The sequence below is a fragment of the Bos grunniens genome, chromosome 3 (genome assembly GCF_055505025.1).
Source record: "Bos grunniens cultivar Pamir isolate PY7600 chromosome 3, Bosgru_T2T1.0, whole genome shotgun sequence".
In the NCBI taxonomy this organism is placed as follows: Eukaryota; Metazoa; Chordata; class Mammalia; order Artiodactyla; family Bovidae; genus Bos; species Bos grunniens.
The window spans coordinates 68,940,001-68,958,508 of NC_141167.1; the positions used below are offsets into that span (position 1 = coordinate 68,940,001).

At 42.6% G+C, this 18,508-nt stretch overlaps 1 protein-coding gene across 1 annotated transcript in view; it reads right to left on the reverse strand.

The window, feature by feature from the left end:
* Nucleotides 1-18,205, reverse strand: part of LOC147375784 (uncharacterized) — a 23,392-nt gene extending 5,187 nt beyond the window's left edge. The window contains exons 1-4 of the mRNA XM_086394053.1: nt 18,076-18,205; nt 14,424-14,637; nt 2,206-2,264; nt 1-1,797 (exon numbers count right to left, since the gene is read on the reverse strand). The exon at nt 1-1,797 is cut by the window's left edge and continues 611 nt beyond it. Coding sequence (XP_086250179.1) covers nt 1,667-1,797; nt 2,206-2,264; nt 14,424-14,637; nt 18,076-18,205 — 534 coding nt within the window. The 3' untranslated portion in view covers nt 1-1,666. The remainder of the gene's footprint in view (nt 1,798-2,205; nt 2,265-14,423; nt 14,638-18,075) is intronic.
* Between the last annotated feature and the right edge of the window lie 303 nt (nt 18,206-18,508).

An 18,508-nucleotide genomic window follows, 5' to 3' on the forward strand; every position in this document is an offset into this window, starting at 1 on the left:
ATGACTTATTCTAAAAAACTGAATTTCTTTCCAAAATACCATACTGCCTGCCCATCTCTGCCTTGTTAAGGTGCATCTAAAAAACAACTACTATTATACACTTGAGCATTTTTATAATCATGAGGCAGAATCTGGAAGTTTCAGGTTCAATATTTTCTTCTAAGGTGGGAGAGCTTTTTTCTTTTCATAAAACTGATTAACAAAAAAGATTGTTACATACAGGCACCCAGTAGCTCATCTGTAATTAAGTATATTTTCTGTGAAACACCAGACTGAGGAGGCTGCCTGGTGGCAGTGAGACTGTGGCAGGAAAGAGACAGCATTGTGAGTGTGGGTAATTTTCACACTGAACACGAACACAGTATGTTTGTTTTTAAATTTTAAAATCTTTGTTCAATAGTTGCCAAGACTTCCACCTCTGCTACAAATGTGCATGTGTACAAGATCTGTGGCTTTGAAGCAGCACAGGACTATATGCTGCAAATGGCTCTCCAATCCAGGTTTAGGAAAACTCTAGATGCCTGCAGTTCTATGACTCAGAGCCTCAACCAACATGAGCCCCTGCAGATGTCTTCTACTCTGGGGTGGATGGCAGTGTTCCTGGCAGAGTCTTATGGGTTAGACAGGACTCCTAAGTACACAAGCATGGAGTGGGAAATAGCCCAACTGTAGTAGTGACAGCTCTGTCCTCCTGGACAAGAGAAGGAGCAAACATCACATTTATTTCTTCCACAGAAAATCAGTTGGTGAGGTTTATTACTTCATTTTATGAAAACCTAGAAATTCAATGCAAAATGAGTTTCAAACTCCCAGAAATCAGGAAGTACAATTTTCTAAACTTGAGTGTAAAATATGCCTCATATACTATTCGTGCCAAGATTTCCTTGTGGCAAGCAAATTCACAGAGGATCTGCAGTGTATCACATGCAATGTGGAAACCACACATGTAACTTTCCTTTTAATCTTAATCACAATACTATAGTAAATGTGATTTCAGAGCAGGCAAAGTGTGATCAATCTGTAGATCTTTTATATAGCCTATGACTGTCTACATGCAACACAGCCTGTAAGACTCTGTTTCTAAACTTAAGGAGAAACTTGAGAAGAAAACCTTTTGACAGTGGATTTTCCATTTTTCTTTGGCCATAGGTTTGGAGTAAGCTGTTTTTCTATTGTCCTGTCATTTGTTCCCAAACCTCACTGGGATGAGGAAATTAACATGGGTTGGATTTAAGATGCTAAGAGAGACTTTCTCCTTGGGATGAGTCTGAAAACAACATTTCCCACTTTGAAACTAATACCCACACACTACTGCTGGAGTCGGAGAAGCAGGCATTTGCAGAGAGCAAAAATTTCTATGGAACATGAGATAAGGGGTAAGATATACAGAAAAGACAGAGCTTTTCTCCCATTATTCCCAGAGCGAAAGGGTCAGTAACAATACATAGCTGTAAAGAGTATAAAGAACCAGTTTAAGATTAATGTGCTAACTGGTCCTGGTCTCAATGTATAGAGAGAACATCCCCTCCACCTCAATTTCTCATTCTCAATACTTGACTTGTAGAAAACAGGTCTCAATAGCTCTACACCTATTTTCTAGAGAGCTAAAAGGCTGAAGACATAGACATCGTTTAGATTCAGGTATCCTGCAACTAACATCAGTCTTTCACAAAATAGGAGGTTCTCTCTGCATTCTGGAAACAAGAATTAGATTCCTGAGCAGGCAAGTTGCAACTTCTGGACAGAGAGCTGGAGGAAACGCTTCCAAATTTTGCCAAAGACTAGGAGTATCTTCATCTGGAAAAAAAAACAACAAAAAAAGGTTGGGGCTGGGGCAGTGCTCCTGGGCTCTGTATGTATGTATGTGAGTAGGCGAGATAGTAGTTAGGGCCTGATTGTATCTTCAGACTGTAACCTATACAGGTGGGATTGATTACTAAGAACCCTTGGGGGCAGGGGAGGCAGGGGAGGAGCATTTCTGGCGGTTTTGGCAATCTTGAGGTGTCTTCTGCATGGCTTTGGAATTTCAAAGGCCAGCAATCTGCCCACCTTCTGAGGTCACCCTTTTCTGTGGGAGAAGAGAATCTCCCAAGGAGGAAGTCAGCTGTTCAAGTGCACAAACAATCCTCATCCCCTGTAGGCCTGAAGAGAAATTCAGCAGGGTGGCACTTTCCTGCTTTCTAAACACATCACCCACCAACTTACCCAGGGCGCTTGCTTCAGTGAGGGCAGGCAAATAGCAGGTAAGGGAAAGGAGATACAACCTTAAAACAGAAATAAACAAGTAAGTATTAGTCTAGCCTCTCCTCCTTACCCTGATCCTTCCCTCCCTACCTCTGAGAATAAGCCACCAGAGTCCTCTAGAAGACTCTGAGTTTCTGCTCTTAAACGGCTCCTTTTCCAAGGAGGAACAAGGTCTGTTTTCTGATGTGGGGCCCCAGATGCTCTGTTATTGCAACTTAACTTTGTCATTGCTTCTTTTCAAAGATTATTTGGAATGAATTGTTTCTTTTGTTTACTATCCAACAAACGACCTCTGCTAATCTTATATTTTATCTCTCTAACATATGGAAAAGCTATTTATTCTAGCCAATCACAATAAAGTGAAGAAAACCCCATTTTATGGAAAAGTATATATCACTAGTCTGTTGATCATTAAAGATATGATTACCCGTGAAAACCCTCTGAAGGTGGCACATTTATGCTTCCAGGAACAGATGGGGACACGCATTTTCCTTGCAAATACTTTTGAAATTGCTCTACTGGTAGCAGTATAAAAATGATATACAGATGCCAGGGCTGGCATGGCCAGGATGAGTGCGCCAGATTTACACAGTAAAGCCTTCACACGCGGGCTGTCAGTTTTGATTGATCTCTACTATACCTCAGGAACTTGTTGACTAGGTAGGGAAACAGTGCAAATAATTCACTGCAGCAAGTCAGATAATTCACACAACCAATCGGTCTGCTTCACTTTCTGGCTGTGACATATGAGCCTTCTCTACAAAGATGCATCATTTTCCAGCTTGAGCAATATTCAATGTCAGGGAAGAAAAGGTATTAAAGCCACACAAAAGGTGGAAGACTATAGCAGGACCAGAAGTTGTTTTAGTAATGGAGGCCAGATCCTGGTCTACTCTAAGTCCTACCAGAGCATTCAGGCCCAATTGTCATTATCATATTGATTAAAAAAAAAAAGTTCATCATAGTGCAATTTTAGATTTAACGCCAACGGATTGGGAAAGAGCAAAGAATTATCCCACAAAAGCACAACATTCTTACCGCAGGGACGTTTCCCTGTTCCAGTTCATTGATGGAGTTGATTAAGTTTAAATGAAGCAGACACTGGATAAAAGTAAGGGTATTGACCACTGGGCACTGCGATCCCTGCTTGAAAGGACCTGATACATGCAGAAAAGCAAGATTTGCTAAATGCTCTAATCTTCAATCAAATCTTACATCAATACAGACAAAGTTTGGTAATGAGAGATTCAATGAAGCATGTGGGAGAAAGAATTAATCCTCTTGGTCTAAACTGGCTTCAACTTTGAAGCTTGCTCCGAAGGAAAGATAGTTATCTAAATGCTAAATAAGAAACTTATTGTACTTTTCATGGCATGCTAATCTTTTGTCTATTTCATCTCTATTATGTGTATGCTCCTAGATTGCAGTTGTCATGGTGATTATATCAAGCTACGCTCAGGGGATGGTGGTGAGAAGCCAAGCATGGTTGTGGAGAAGACCCCCACGAAATTCACATTTTGGAAAAACAGAGCGGGAAGAAGTATGCCTCCCCAGCTCCTTCCCCCTTCCTGTCAGGCCCTGGCCAGTCCATCAAAGGGCAAGGGGCCTGGGGCCTTCCTGCACCATTTCAGGCAAGGTCCCTTCAGCCAGGCAAGCAGCATTTGGTAACAGTGGTGGTGGGGAGGGGGTCAGGCATCCTTCCTACCCCAAACTCCTTTCTCTGTAGAGGTTCTCAGCTTTTCATCCAGAGGCTCCTCCCCCTCCTCACCACCTCCCCTTTGTCCTGTCACGTGGAGAGGCTGACTACAGAGGGAACCGAGAGTGGCAAGGGCTGGGGATACTCACTGGCCGTACCTGCAGGCTGTGCCTCGGGGTGGGAAGTTGAGTCAGACTCTAAATGCAAGAGAGGAAAGAAAACCAGATCCAGAGAAGCGGCCCACGAAGCCCTGGCGGGGGTGAAAGCTAGAGGGTCACGCAGGGCTCTGCCAACCAAAGGTGACCCTGGGCCCTTTATGTGTTTTACAAAAGTTGCCAAATTAAGACGGGATTATAACTGCTCGAGTCCTTGTCAGGGCTGAAAGGTTGGGAGCCTCAAATATGCCCCAGCAGTGTTGATGAAAAGCTTAAAAAGTAATAAAAGGGAGAAAAGAGCGAGGAAAGAAACATGTATAACTCTTATTAAAGAGAAGAGCCACAGAGAGGTTGTGAACTTGAATCACTGTTTGAACTTTAATTTGTTCATTAACAGGATTTGCCCCTCACTGCGAATGTTATTACTTCCTTTGCCGCTCAGCAACAACTCCAGGCATAATGAAAGAGTCTGGCAAAAAGTTAAATGCCTGGTAATTAATTCATTTAATTGAAAAAAGAGGGAAGAGGGAGAAAGAGAGGTCCCACTGCAGGAACAGAAGACAGAGGGGTTGGAGGAGGGGGCAAGACTGAAATTTGCATGGAGGCCCTCTCCGAGGCCCAATGCCTGCCACTCATGCAGGAGGGGAGACTGAGTCTCTTGTGAGGCTCTTTTCAGCAAAATTAATGCCAGGAACACCCTGAAGACTCCCTGCCCAAGGCCACCTGCCCCTGATCTGAAGCCCCTAGCCAGAGTTTCAGCCAGGAGCTTCTTTGGATGGTCTATTTAGGGTAAAACGGACACCAGAAATCCAAAATTAATATATACTCAAAAACTCTTTCATTAAAAAGTAGGAAGATGTCTTTTGCTTTCTCCCCTTCCTTCTCTTGGAATAGGTTTCTTATATAGCCTTCTGTTTCCAGGATGGAGTGAAAGGGAGTGTCAAGAGCCGGATATAATCTGCATGTTGGCATCTTAATAACCTTACAGCATCATGCTTTCTCTCTACCCCCTGCTATCACAGCAGATTTCAGTAAACTCAGGAGATGAGAAATGAAATACACTCCATGCCTCTGTTCAGAACACCAGGACAGCTTGCTCTGCCTCTAACCTCACAAGGCCTGCCTTTCCCTACCAACCACTGCACACACTCCCTTACATGAGCACCTTCCCTGACGGAAGCAGTGCACAGTCACAGCTAACTGTTGTGACACCCCAGATACCCCAGAGTTATAAGCAGCAGGTTGCCCTTACAGCAAAATTCTGGAAACCAGCAGAGGCCAGTCAGCCTTTCTTACATAAAATGTTTAAGGTCTACCACTGAACAGTTTCAATTTCCTCACATTTTAAAAATGGGCTCCATATAATCAGTGTGACTTCCTTTAGAAATACAATTATCCACCATATATTCTCCCATTACAAAACTACCAGGAACAGAAAAGAGTGGTGAGAGAGACAACATAAATGAATTCCCTAGTATCCAAAACCATTTCCTAGGTTTGTGTTTTTAATTAAATCACTTCTAAACCCCAGGGAGAAGACAGTATTTTCTCATCCAAGTCACACTGTCACCAAATAAAGTCATCAAATTACCACTTTGCTGCAGCCTCCTCCCCATTTAACCCAATGCTACTTGGTACTTAACCCTAACCTCAAACTCCAAACAATTATACATGATCTATACCGTGTTTTCCTGAAAACCAGTGATAGGCACACACTTAATGTGCATTAACAGGAAAAGGACAGTTTCTTTAAAAAGGACTATTTCATAAGCTGAAGCAAGTTCTAGCATTTATTTAGCATTAAAGTTACTTCTCACCTTCTACAGTCTCTGGATATTGATTGAGTTGTATTTTCCAAAGCTGTGGACCTATACTGATTTTATTCTGGAAAACTGCTGAACTCTAATCTCCTTTTACAAAAGAAACTTTAAAGAGATCACATCAACCTGGTCTAATAACTTTTGTTATTGTTTAGTCACTAAGTCATGTCCGACTCTTTTGTGACCCTATGGACTGTAGCCTGCCAGGCTCCTCTGTCCATGGGATTTCTCAGGCAGGAATACTGGAGTGGGTTGCCATTTCCTTCTCCAGGGGGATCTTTCCCACCCAGAGACTGAACCTGAGTCTCCTACATTGGTAGGCGAATTCTTTACCACTGAGCCATCAGGGAAGCCACTAATAACCTTACCACTATCCTAATCTAGACCCTTACTACTTTACACATGTGCGAGTTTCTTCCTTCCCCCAAAACAGCCTTCAGAGTGCCTTGAGATTAATTTCTCCTAAACCCGCACTGCACTCAAAAGCCTCAAGAGCGCTGACAGTATATAACAACCCCACCCAGCTCCTTCAATCGGCCTTTAAGCCTCCCCTCCACTCTGCCCATAGGCACTAACTGGCCTTTTCTGACTTGTTTTCCACTACTAGCCTACACCAGCAAGACAGCTCTTCAGGAAGACAGATCTCCTGTCGTTCCCTGAAAACACATGAATTATCTTCATTTTATTGAATACTTGTGAGGTGGCAAGCACATGTTAGGCCTTACAAACATTATCTCAGTTCCCTTCAATTTAATGAGGTATGATTATACCCATTTTAGGACTGGAGAAACTGAGACTAAAGAAATTAAGGTACTTGTCCAACTAAGATCTCAGCAGAGACAGGATTCTTATGCTTTTCTGTCTGGCTTAGAAACTGGTTTACTTTCCACGTGACATACTCTCACTCCCGCAGTACCGTGTGTTCTCCTTGCCATCTGGGACGCCTTCTCAACTCCAGTATACATATCTGAATCCCACCCAGCCTACAAATCCCAGAGAGAAATTTCCACCTCTGTCTTGAAATCTTTCACTATCATCCTAGTCCTCGGCAGCCTGCTGAACCCGTCATTATCTGCAGCTTTTACTCGGCACTCCTATTCTCTGCCCTGTACTGTTAACGTCAGTTTTCATTTTCGCGGTCCCTTCCAACCATACTGTAAGCTCCCTGAAGAGGGGAATTTGCCTTATATTTCTTTATCTTCCTCACTCTCCAGAGCCTAATGATATAGCTTCCATTTGTTGAGCACCTTCATGCACAATAATCCTAAAAAGTAGACACTGTTATTATTATCCTTTTGCACATAAACTGGCGCTCAGGGCTCAGAGAGATTAAGAAACTTGCCCAAGCCACCAAGCAAGAAGTAGCAGATCTGATATTCAAACACAGCCATCTGAGTCAAAGGTTCCTTTTCCTTAACCAGTACATTGTAGTGGCTCAAACACATTTTGTTTCACACAACGTGAATTAATGAAGTGTCGATGTGTGGAGGATACTCAATAAACCTCCAGAAAATACCCTCTAACTATGTCTTAAGGTAAGGGCACTGTTTGCCTCTTTAGTGGGGTAGACTCTGAAACTCAACAGAAGAAAGAATGAGTGTATCCACCCCAAGCCACCCCTTCTATTCTCCCCTTCTCTCTAGGAACCATCCTCCCTCCCCACCCCCGGTTGGTGGGAGCCAGTGACACCACTGTGTGTATCTGTATTGGTGTTTCGCTGAGATGTGTATGTGTGCGCAGTCACGTCCAGTTCTTTGCAATCCCATGAGGTAGACTACCCTGTCCCAAGCAAGCTTCTACCTTTTAAAGACACAGGAGAAAATCAAAGACAGAACTTTTCTAATAGCCTGCTGCTGTGGAAGAATAACAATTACAAAAAATATTCAGGGCTGACCAATACGTGGCACTCCATCTAGTTTCTTGCTTGCTTTCTTCTAAGACATGTAGGTGGCAAGAGGGATTCATAAACTCTCTAAGAAAAGAACTTCTGAGAGTACAAGAATCAAGGCCTAGATGCTTGGCTACTTCTCCCCACGTGGAGACTACGGCTTCGCTGCCAGTGCTGAAGACGTGGCCTTGACAGCATCAAGCAAGCTCACAGGTTTCTTTATTTCCAACAGGTCCAACAAAACAAACAAACAAAAACGTCTTACAAAGGCAACAGGGTACTTCCTATAAATTTTAGAAAAGGGGGAATAATGACTATGATTCACTGTTCTCTAGTATTCATGTGAAAACTAGTCTGTTCCCCTAAATTCCCAAAGATAGGTTTCCATCTTCACTTACATTTTGGTTTTAAATATCTGGACAGCTCAACAGCTACAACCCTTACCTTGACCTACAAAACCCATGTTGTGGCACACAAAAGCTTGCATGCCCACAGCATTTAGTAACCCCAGACCTTCCATTTATTTCATCTCAGATAAGGCTCAAAACCACCCTTGAAATAAATGTACTATATACATTTTGCCTATGAGAAAATGAAAATTTGCCTCAAGTAACACAACTGGTACATGATAAACCTAGTCCCTATTCCTAGTCCAGGATACTTTCTACAATATGGTATTTCCCAATTCTCAGGGCGATTTCCTGTTGTTTCTATATTCTTGATCCACGTGAATTCTGCAACTCTAAAACCAGTAACCTCTCTATCTGAAAGAAATGGGCTTCAAGCTATACTAACCAGACTTTTTAAAAAATAACCACCTGGCCATACAGAGAGTCCTCCACCCCAATCCTGAAACTATAAATACTATATACAAAATTTAATATTTAGAGTCAAATTAAGAAATATCTGGATGGTTCTTTAAATCTATAGAATATTCTGAGGATTTGCTGGGTACCTGACACTTCTTGATACTTGTAATATAAAGTTTAGGAAGCCATTTTGTCTGCTAGTAGACAAGTCTTTTCCCCAGAAAAAATCCAGAACTGGATCTCTCCACCTTGTTTACTGACCTTTTAGTTGGGTATATCTCTGATATCCAGAGCGCAGCAGGTCCCCTTCCCTAATTTCTAAGCAATAATCAAACTCATCAAAGCAGACAAAACTCAAAGTTCCAGATCTTATAAACGGTTGAAATACGGATATTCTTTTTTGTCTCCGCTCAAGCTTAGTTAATCCCCATAGCCCATCAACTCTGGGGTGAAAGAGGGGAACACATTTGACGATCTGGCACTGTTGCCCTATTTCTTTGTCTGCTGGTTGACCTCTCTGTAAGTTGCATCAGCATTTGCAACATTCAGTTTAAGCAGGAGGACTCTTTCATCTTTGTCCTCTGGTCTTGATCTCTCCTGATCATTACAGTCTGGATCCCTGCTAATCACTAATGATCCTGTGGCCCTCTATCTAATACTGAAGATATTAGATCTGAATTCTTAGAAAAATTCCTACTCACCTAATTAAATTCTTTCTGCTTTTCTTGGTTCTCCATACAGTCTCAGCTGGTGTTGAATTTGAATTATTTCCTCAGATTTTAAATTATTTGCCAGTGGTTTTTGGAAAGCATGTCTCTTAAGTGAATTCAACTAATTATGATTCAAAAGCCCCATGACCCATCTCTTCCCATCTCCCCCTCTCTTTTCCTTGAGTGTCCTTCTACCGCATCACCATATTCTGGTCTTGACTATTGTAAGAATTTAAATTTAGAGTAAGGAGTTTCATGATTCTGTATTTTGCACAGCACATAGCATATTGTTAGCTTACAGCAGCACACAGTGGTTCCACTGTGTGTATACTGTGTGTACATATAGTGGTTCCACTGTGTGTAGACTGTGTGTACATATAGTGGTTCCACTGTGTGTAGACTGTGTGTACATATAGTGGTTCCACTGTGTGTATACTGTGTGTACATATAGTGGTTCCACTGTGTGTATACTATGTGTACATATAGTGGTTCCACTGTGTGTATACTATGTGTACATATAGTGGTTCCACTGTGTGTAGACTGTGTATATATAGTGGTTCCACTGTGTGTAAACACTGTGTGTATATATAGTGGTTCCACTGTGTGTAAACACTGTGTGTATATATAGTGGTTCCACTGTGTGTAAACACTGTGTGTATATATAGTGGTTCCACTGTGTGTAAACACTGTGTGTATATATAGTGGTTCCACTGTGTGTAAACACTGTGTGTATATATAGTGGTTCCACTGTGTGTAAACACTGTGTGTATATATAGTGGTTCCACTGTGTGTAAACACTGTGTGTATATATAGTGGTTCCACTGTGTGTAAACACTGTGTGTATATATAGTGGTTCCACTGTGTGTAAACACTGTGTGTATATATAGTGGTTCCACTGTGTGTAAACACTGTGTGTATATATAGTGGTTCCACTGTGTGTAAACACTGTGTGTATATATAGTGGTTCCACTGTGTGTAAACACTGTGTGTATATATAGTGGTTCCACTGTGTGTAAACACTGTGTGTATATATAGTGGTTCCACTGTGTGTAAACACTGTGTGTATATATAGTGGTTCCACTGTGTGTATACTGTGTGTATATATAGTGGTTCCACTGTGTGTAAACACTGTGTGTATATACAGTGATTCCACTGTGTGTATACTGTGTGTATATATAGTGGTTCCACTGTGTGTATACTGTGTGTATATAGTGGTTCCACTGTGTGTATACTGTGTGTATATATAGTGGTTCCACTATATATGTGTGCGTGTGTATACATACTTTGGGTCTCTATTCACAACCATCTACTTAAAAATGACAAATGTTTCAACCTACAAGTTAGACTTCAACTACAGTTGAAGGGTCACTGAGGTTTTTTTTTTTTTTATTGTGGTAAATGCCTTGCTCACTAAATAGAATACAAGTTAAGTTTGATTTCTTAACTGAGTGTGATTCCTATATTTCAAGGAATGTGGGGCGCCTAATCTAGAGAAGTATATGCATGTGTGTAATGCTAAGTTGCTTCAGTCGTGTCTGACTCTGTGCAACTCTATGGACTATAGTCTCCCAGGTTCCTGTATCCATGGGATCCTCCAGGCAGGAATACTGGAGTGGGTTGCCATTTCCTACTCCAGGGGATTTTCCCAACCCAGGAATCAAACCCATGTCTCTTACATCTGCACTGGCAGGCAGGTTCTTTACCACTAGCATCACCTGGGAAGCCCAGAGAAGTATATAGGGTAATTCTGATTTTAGCCCATCTTGGATTTTTCCTACTGAATCCCATATTCCAGAATTTAACAGCTTCTATAATCATATCAGCAAAATTGAACTCTTATAAAATCTAGATGAAATTCTTAACAATAAAGTTTTCTGAAATAAGGTGTCTCTATACTGCATTTCAATGGATTTCCCTGTAGCTCAGATGGTCAAGAATCTGCCTGCAATGCAGGAGAGCTGGGTTCGCTTCTTGGGTTGGGAAGATCCTCTGGAGAAGGGAATGGCAAACCACTTCAGTATTCTTGTCTGGAGGATCCCGTGGACAGAGAAACCTGGTAGGCTACAGTCTGTGGGACTGCAAAGTCAGACATGACTGAGTGCCTAACGTTACTACCACTCATACTACATTCCATTGTACTAGAGATGTATATGATTGTTAGATTAATAAGTCATTGATAATCAAAGAGATGCTGTAAGCTCCAAATGGACAGTTTTCTCAGAGCTTTCCCTTGGCAGCTACTTTTATTCCAGTGATGCTACCAATGTTCAAACTACGTTTATATAATAACTTTAGAACTAGTTTAAAAACTACTCAAGAAAGACATCTAATAGTCTTTCCAATTGTTTTGACCTCCAATTATATTCACTGACTTGATCACCCAACTCTTCAGGGCACAGAAAGGCTTTAAAGGACTATGATTTCCCACTTTCAAAACTTTTAACAAGATGTGCTGTGGGTGCTGAAGAGTGCCCAAATGAAGAGCTTCAAAATGAAGTGTCAACAGTGGAAGCATCATTTCAGTAAGTGACAGACTTCCAAGATGACTAGCTGGATAAGGACACTAAAATGTATGTGTAAGTTCTGATACAGTGGACTGAATTAGTTTACAGTCATTATCTTTTACTCAATTTCATCCCTATAGCACAATATTAGCGTTAAGGATAAAATTATCCTTAACATTTTTCATTATTGCACTTAACAAAATTTTACACTCTTTAGGTGCATCTTACAAATGTCACACAAAAATATCTTTGATATTCAAGGATCTCATATTGTTTGGGATGAAACTACAAATAATTGAGATGAACATATTGGGTATATTTTTCCATTTTTATCAAGCCAATGAAAATGAACTTTAAACAGGTGTAAACACTTGGCATGTGTTTCTTTGCTTAATTGCAGGTAATTCTTACTTCAGGTTAGAGGGCAATAGGATATGCAGTTTTGATTTTAACTAAAAACAGAGTGCTTCACTCACATAGCATGAGCTAGTTCAGCATATCATCATAAAAATTAAGCCTTTTTAAGGAAAGTTACATATCCTAAAATTATTAAAAGAACATCATAAACCCATTCAATCATGCAGGTCCTTTAAACTTTGTTTTGAAAATCTTAAGGAGAAAAAAAAAATATGGCATTGTGAATAGGGCACAGACTGGAGAAAACTTTCTGATTTCTAATTTTTCTTCTTTTAATTTACTACTTGAGAGTACTCAATACAATTTTTCATATGAATGAAAGGCCACAGGTTTTTAACTCTTTTATAGCAATATTCCTTGAACCTGAAGAAGACATACATATTTTCCACATTCCAGTTACAGTTCAACAATTATGCATTAAATGCCTATAGGGATCATGTTCAATGGCAAAGTGAAGCTGACAGATTATAGGTATAATGAATAGTTACTGAATTAATGAATTGAAAAGAAAACTGTATCTTGGGTGAACACAGGCAGAGTGCATTATAAAACTAACTCCCATGGGATTTGGTCCATGCAAATAAAGTTGCTGACTATTACATAATATCAAGCCTAAAGCATCTGCTTAGATTTGGATCACTTTAGATTTCAGAATTCATTCATTAGGACCCAAGCCATACTTTTGAAGTAATAATTAAGACTGGGTTTTACAGAAAATTTACCTGACTTCCATACCTGAGATAAATGGATCATTTCACACAGCACTTGTGCTAAAAGCGTAAGGTTTCTCATTTAAGCTAGCAGACAATTATCTTTCACAACAGAGATATAAACATAACCAGTTTCTTCCTTTTTCCATTATTCCAGTTTTAGAAGAATAAATACATGGTCTTGGTATAAGAATAAATACACGGCTTGGTCTTATAAATACAGCTGTATCACTGGCTTATAAGGACTATTTATTGGGTAGGACACATAACATCTCTGTTCCTTGGTTTATGTGATAGAACAGGACCAAGACAAAACCCTCCTCCTTCCTATGGGGGCTTTTGTGAGTACATTGATAAATACCTACAAAATGATAAATGCTACTTTCAGCATTTTGAAAGATGTCAACCAAACACAAAATATTTTTGGTGTGTGAATTAAAATGCCTCTTACTGATGGTCTCAGATGTTTCCTTGTAAGATAAGCGTGTCAAGAACTGACATATATTATCCGTCCTCCAAACTGACATCACACTTCATAATAGCTTGGTATGATGACTGCTGTCAAAATCGCCTGCATGGACCCATCCGTGCCCTAGATTGACAAAATTTATTAGCGTGACAGAAGACTAAAAAACGAAGAGACTTGGAGCGCACGAATTCGGGGGTGGGGGGTAGTGGATGGAGTCTGCTACAAGTGAGCAAAGGGCCACAATCTTCCTTATGGACTAATTTAGGAAGAAAATGAAAGTTGCCCGGAGGTCTCGTGGGCGGGGGAGGGGAAGGCCAGACTGGCAAGTGCCTGCGACAGAAATAGTAAAATACTCTTTTTTCAAAGCCGAACCCTATGTAGGAATAGGAGTTCCCTTCTCCATGACCACCACGCGACGGCACACTCTTTGCGAGAAATGAAATGGAAACGAGGGCGCGGCGGCCTGCGGGGCGGGCTGGAGAAGCTGATCCGAAGGAGTGGGGTCCAGGGTCGGTCGGCTCGGCGTGGCCTCCGCGTCCGGGGCAGAGTTTCAAGCCGCGCTCTCGCCGCCTTCCACGGCGCGTGACCCGCCGCTCTCGCGACCTCGGCAGCACCTCCCGGCGCCGACCCGCCAGTCCCCTCCTCGCCCTCTTCTGCGGGTGCTGGTGGGCGAGGCTCCCTCCGCGGCCGAGACACTCCGCACGCGTCCCTCCCCAACTGCGGCGTGAGAACCAGAGCTACAGAAGCAATGGGCCCCAACTACAAAGCCCCCGACGGCGCCGCGGCGCCTCCCCGCCTCGCTACTCCCTTTCCGTGAGTCCAGAGAGTGGTGGTCCACGTTACCGCGTCCGCTCCCGCGGTGAACCCCGCCGACAGGAAGCCCCCAGCAGGAGGTGAGATGCCGTCACGCGAGCACCCCGGCCCCTCTGCCCGACGGAGATTTTCACTTCAGATAAACGGGTGCTCCGCCTGCGGGAGGGGAGCGCGTGGGGAATACTCACACTGGGCCTGGCTGGGCCGCGCAGCGTAGGGACCTCACCGGGAAAGACGCGACGGCTCGCGCCGGGGTGCCCAGCGCCAGCAGGTAGCATCCGCGCCGCCGCCTCGGAAGGGAGGCCTCTACCGTCCAGCAGCGGACCTGCAGCCGCCGCTTGCGCGCCGCCGTCGGCCCCGCCCATCGCCCCGCCCCGCCCCGCCGGGCCCGCCCATCGGGCCCTTAGGCCCCGCCCTGTCCCGCTCCCCCTACCCCACGCCGCCTCTCCTTTCCCGGGCCGGTTCCCTCCCCTCCTCTCTGCCCGCCGGGAGCAATCGGCTCTCTGACTAACGCGAGGCGACGTGGAAATCCTTCCACCAAAATGAGCTGTGATATCCTTTTGATGGCTATAATTTATTCCAAATCGTCCCTGGACTGAAACGATCAATTAGCAGCCCGAAACGCACTGTGAAGTAAATTGTCACACTATTACAGGATGGTTATCGTGTATTTATAAGGTGTGTTTCCTGCAATCAGAACCAACAAGGTGTTGAGCGATCAGTCATAAATGCGTTTCTTCAAAAAGAGCGGGAAAGAAGCCCCAACATTGAGGGATGGCGGGGGTGGCGGGGGGGAGGCACGTTCTTTTGACAATTACCTCTCCCACCATCCTACAAAGGATGATGTTTCCTCCTGGTATCTGGAAAGTGCAGTGAGGGCGAGAGCTCAGCGCCAGTTCTGGCTGCTCCTGTGACGGGGAACAGCGTCCCTGTGAGCAACAGGGAGACTCGAAGCCCTAAGAAGGGATGATTTCTTATTGTGAGATGCAGTTCAAGCATGAGGATCGCACACTCCGTTTTCCCCTGTTTTCAGTACCATCCTGGAAAATGATGTCTTACTCTTTCCTTCTAAATTTCTAGCAAAATGTCCTCATTCTATACTTGTCTCTTTTTTTCCTCAAATCTCAGGGTGTTGCCCTCCTCTCTCTGTTATTTAGGTGTTATATACTGTAGAGATTATGCCAGGGTGACACAAACATTACCCACGGAGAGAACCCTGCTTTCTGAACCGGAATCTCGGCCAGAACGCTTCCATCATTCATAAAATGAGATGGCACTAAGTTCTGAGAAAGTCTTAAGAAATTCTCACTCGGTCTGGTAAGCTGTCTTGACTGGATCAAGCCATGGAGACATTGTTATTTTCCTCCTGGTCATCCTCAGTGATGTATATGAATATGAATACATTCAGAACTTCCAAGTTTCCCCTAACTTTCATCACAGTGTCATCCACTAACCACCTATCAATCGTTTTTAAGGAGTCTGGTTTGTATCCAGTTAATTGTTCTCTTGCCTGAAAAACAGCTCTAGAGCCCAGCCTACTGACGGTTGTGAGAAAAATTTAGAAGCTAGAAGTGTTTCTAGTATGCCTCTGTGGGCAATAAGGTGACATGGAGAGTGAGTCACAGGTGGGGTAGGATGCAGAGTTTACTGCATTTTTTTTTAAAGTTAACTGCCCCCATGATTTCTGCATGGCGGTACTTGTCTGCAATTCCAACCTCTGAAGAATGGAGAGAAAAGAAGTCTGGTTAGATATTTGAGTTGTAGGTGCAGCTGTTACCATTGGGTCTCCCCAAGCATAAATGGGGCACTGCATCCTTCTCTCAGAAAGCAAGGGGGCTGGGGACCCTTGCCTCATTTGAGTACCAGCACAGCAAAGAGCCAGACCCAGAACTTTCTTCTACAAGCCACCTTATACCTTCCAAAGTAATTAATTTAAGAGCTAATATTTATTAAGCACTTACTTCATGTCAAGGCACTGTGCTTTAATACCTCAAACATTTAAGATTTTGATTTAAGATTTCCCACCAAAAGGTTGTGATGGAGCTGATGATTAAATGAGTGGTGACTTCTGGGAGAAGAATGAAATGACAGCTCTGTGCAAAGGAAAGACACTATAGATACACCAGACCTGGGTAGATTACCCTTTCTCTGTTCTACACTCCCCGCATTCCACGATTTCTTTTTCAGACTTATCACCTGCCATCTGGTGTCTAGCCAAAGAGACCTTACCCAAGGTCAGTGATGACTGCCAAGTTTGGATGGAGGTGGAGGGGTAGGGTAGATGCAACAGACCCCAGGGAAAACAGAGCTCCCTGGAGAGAAGCCTTAAGTAGGAGCCATAGCTGGCCAGAGGCCCTTGGTCCCAGACCTCAGGCTCTGAAAATGAAATGTTGCTTCCTAATAGACTTTAAATTACCAACATCGCTAAACTCTCCCTTAATAGACTTGTAAAGATCTGCTTGCTACCTTTTTCCCCCTTCATGTAGAATTTGTAATCAAGAGCCCAATTTTGTCATTTGGAAATACTAATTATCTAATCACGCCATGCTGCATAACGTACTTGTCTGCCCAATTAGCTAGGACAATTATTAAAATTCAGAGGCCTAATTATGTCTCAATTTAATGCTGGCAAACTTGCATACAGAGCAGTAATTAAAATCCTCTCTTTCCCTCTGCCTTTAGGGCAGGGGATGATTAGGCCCTGTCAGGGGGTGTAGTGAACTAAACCAGTGAAGCGTATTGTGCAACCTGACCCTGCATTGTTAAGTGTGTCAACATATTAACCTGAATTCCCTTCAGCCCCCACATAATCACATTTCGTGCAGGAATAAAGGAGCTAAAACATGAAGCATTTTATTAAAAAAACATAAATTCTTTTTAATTAATGCTATGAGAGTTCTGATGAATTTCATGCTTCCAAGTGCTGGAAGACATAAGACTGGTTCATCTAATTACGAGCAAATTTGCTCTTGTTAAAACTACTTTTTTTTTACTCATTTAAAGAAAATGATTTTTTTTTTTTGGTGGTGTAATAAAAAAAGGAAAGGAAAAAAACTCTAGCTGGTTGGCTTCCAGTAACACAGTTGATTCTCAGTTTTGTTTGATGATGGAACACAAGTGAATGTTGATTTCCAAAAGAATCAAACCCAAGACCGGAGGCATTTTTTTAAAAAGGCTAGAATTGAATACTTGAAAGATATTAATAAAAGTGAAACATTAAAAATCATAATATTGAAACAAATTAAAAATATTTATCATTTGAGCTCATAAGTTTGATGTCTGAAACAAAACTAGGGTGGAGTGCACAGCTTCATGTTGCTTTGGAAGCCTCTCGGCCTGCAGGAACCCAGACAGTGTGTGTCTATTCTGCTAACATCTCAACCCTCTTCTCCACCAACTAGAGAGCCACAAAACCCATTAAGACCTTCAGAGCTGTCCTCTGACTTTTGACATTCTCTCATGATGGAATAGTCATAGGCTCTTCTAAAGAACTTAGGCTTCCCTGGTGGCTTGGACAGTAAAAAATCCACCTTCAGTGAGGGAGACCCGGGTTCGCTTCCTGGGTTGGGAAGATCCCCTGGAGAAGGGAATGGCTACCCACTCCAGTATTCTTGTCTGGAGAATTCCATGGACAGAGGAACCTGGCAGGCTGCAGTCCATGGGGTCTGGACAGTCCATGCAGTCGCAAAGAGTCGGACACGACTGAGAGACTTTCATTTCTAAAAAAGGAAAGCATTCAATCTAGTCCAAAAGTGAATTATTCTGGAAAAAGAAGGACTTCTTTCAATTGCTTCTGAACACGTGTGTGGATAGCTTACACATACACACAGAGTCACTTACTTGGGCAGAGCTTACTCTCAATTGATCTTGTTTTGGATTCTCCTGACAACCTTGGGACGTAGTAGGCAAGGCAAGCATGTCTCCATTTCATTAATGTGGGGCACTTCATATACTTATCAGAGCTGACCATTCTGTCCCAACACTTCCTATTATGGGCAGGGCGACACTAGAACTCGCTCCCCTTGCTGCCCACTGCATCAAACAGAGTGGCTGTAGATGAGACACCAATGAGAGAGACGCTTGGTTTAGTAAAATATCTCAAGATGAGATCAAAGTATAGATGATGTTACAAATAAAGAGACAACAAGGGAATAGCCTATATACCAACACCAGGGGATCTTCCGTCCTTCAGTCAATATTCATTTGCAATACATTTAGTCATTAGTCATATTTGTTCATATTTGGTGCCTTTGGCCATTTACTTCCTCTTTAG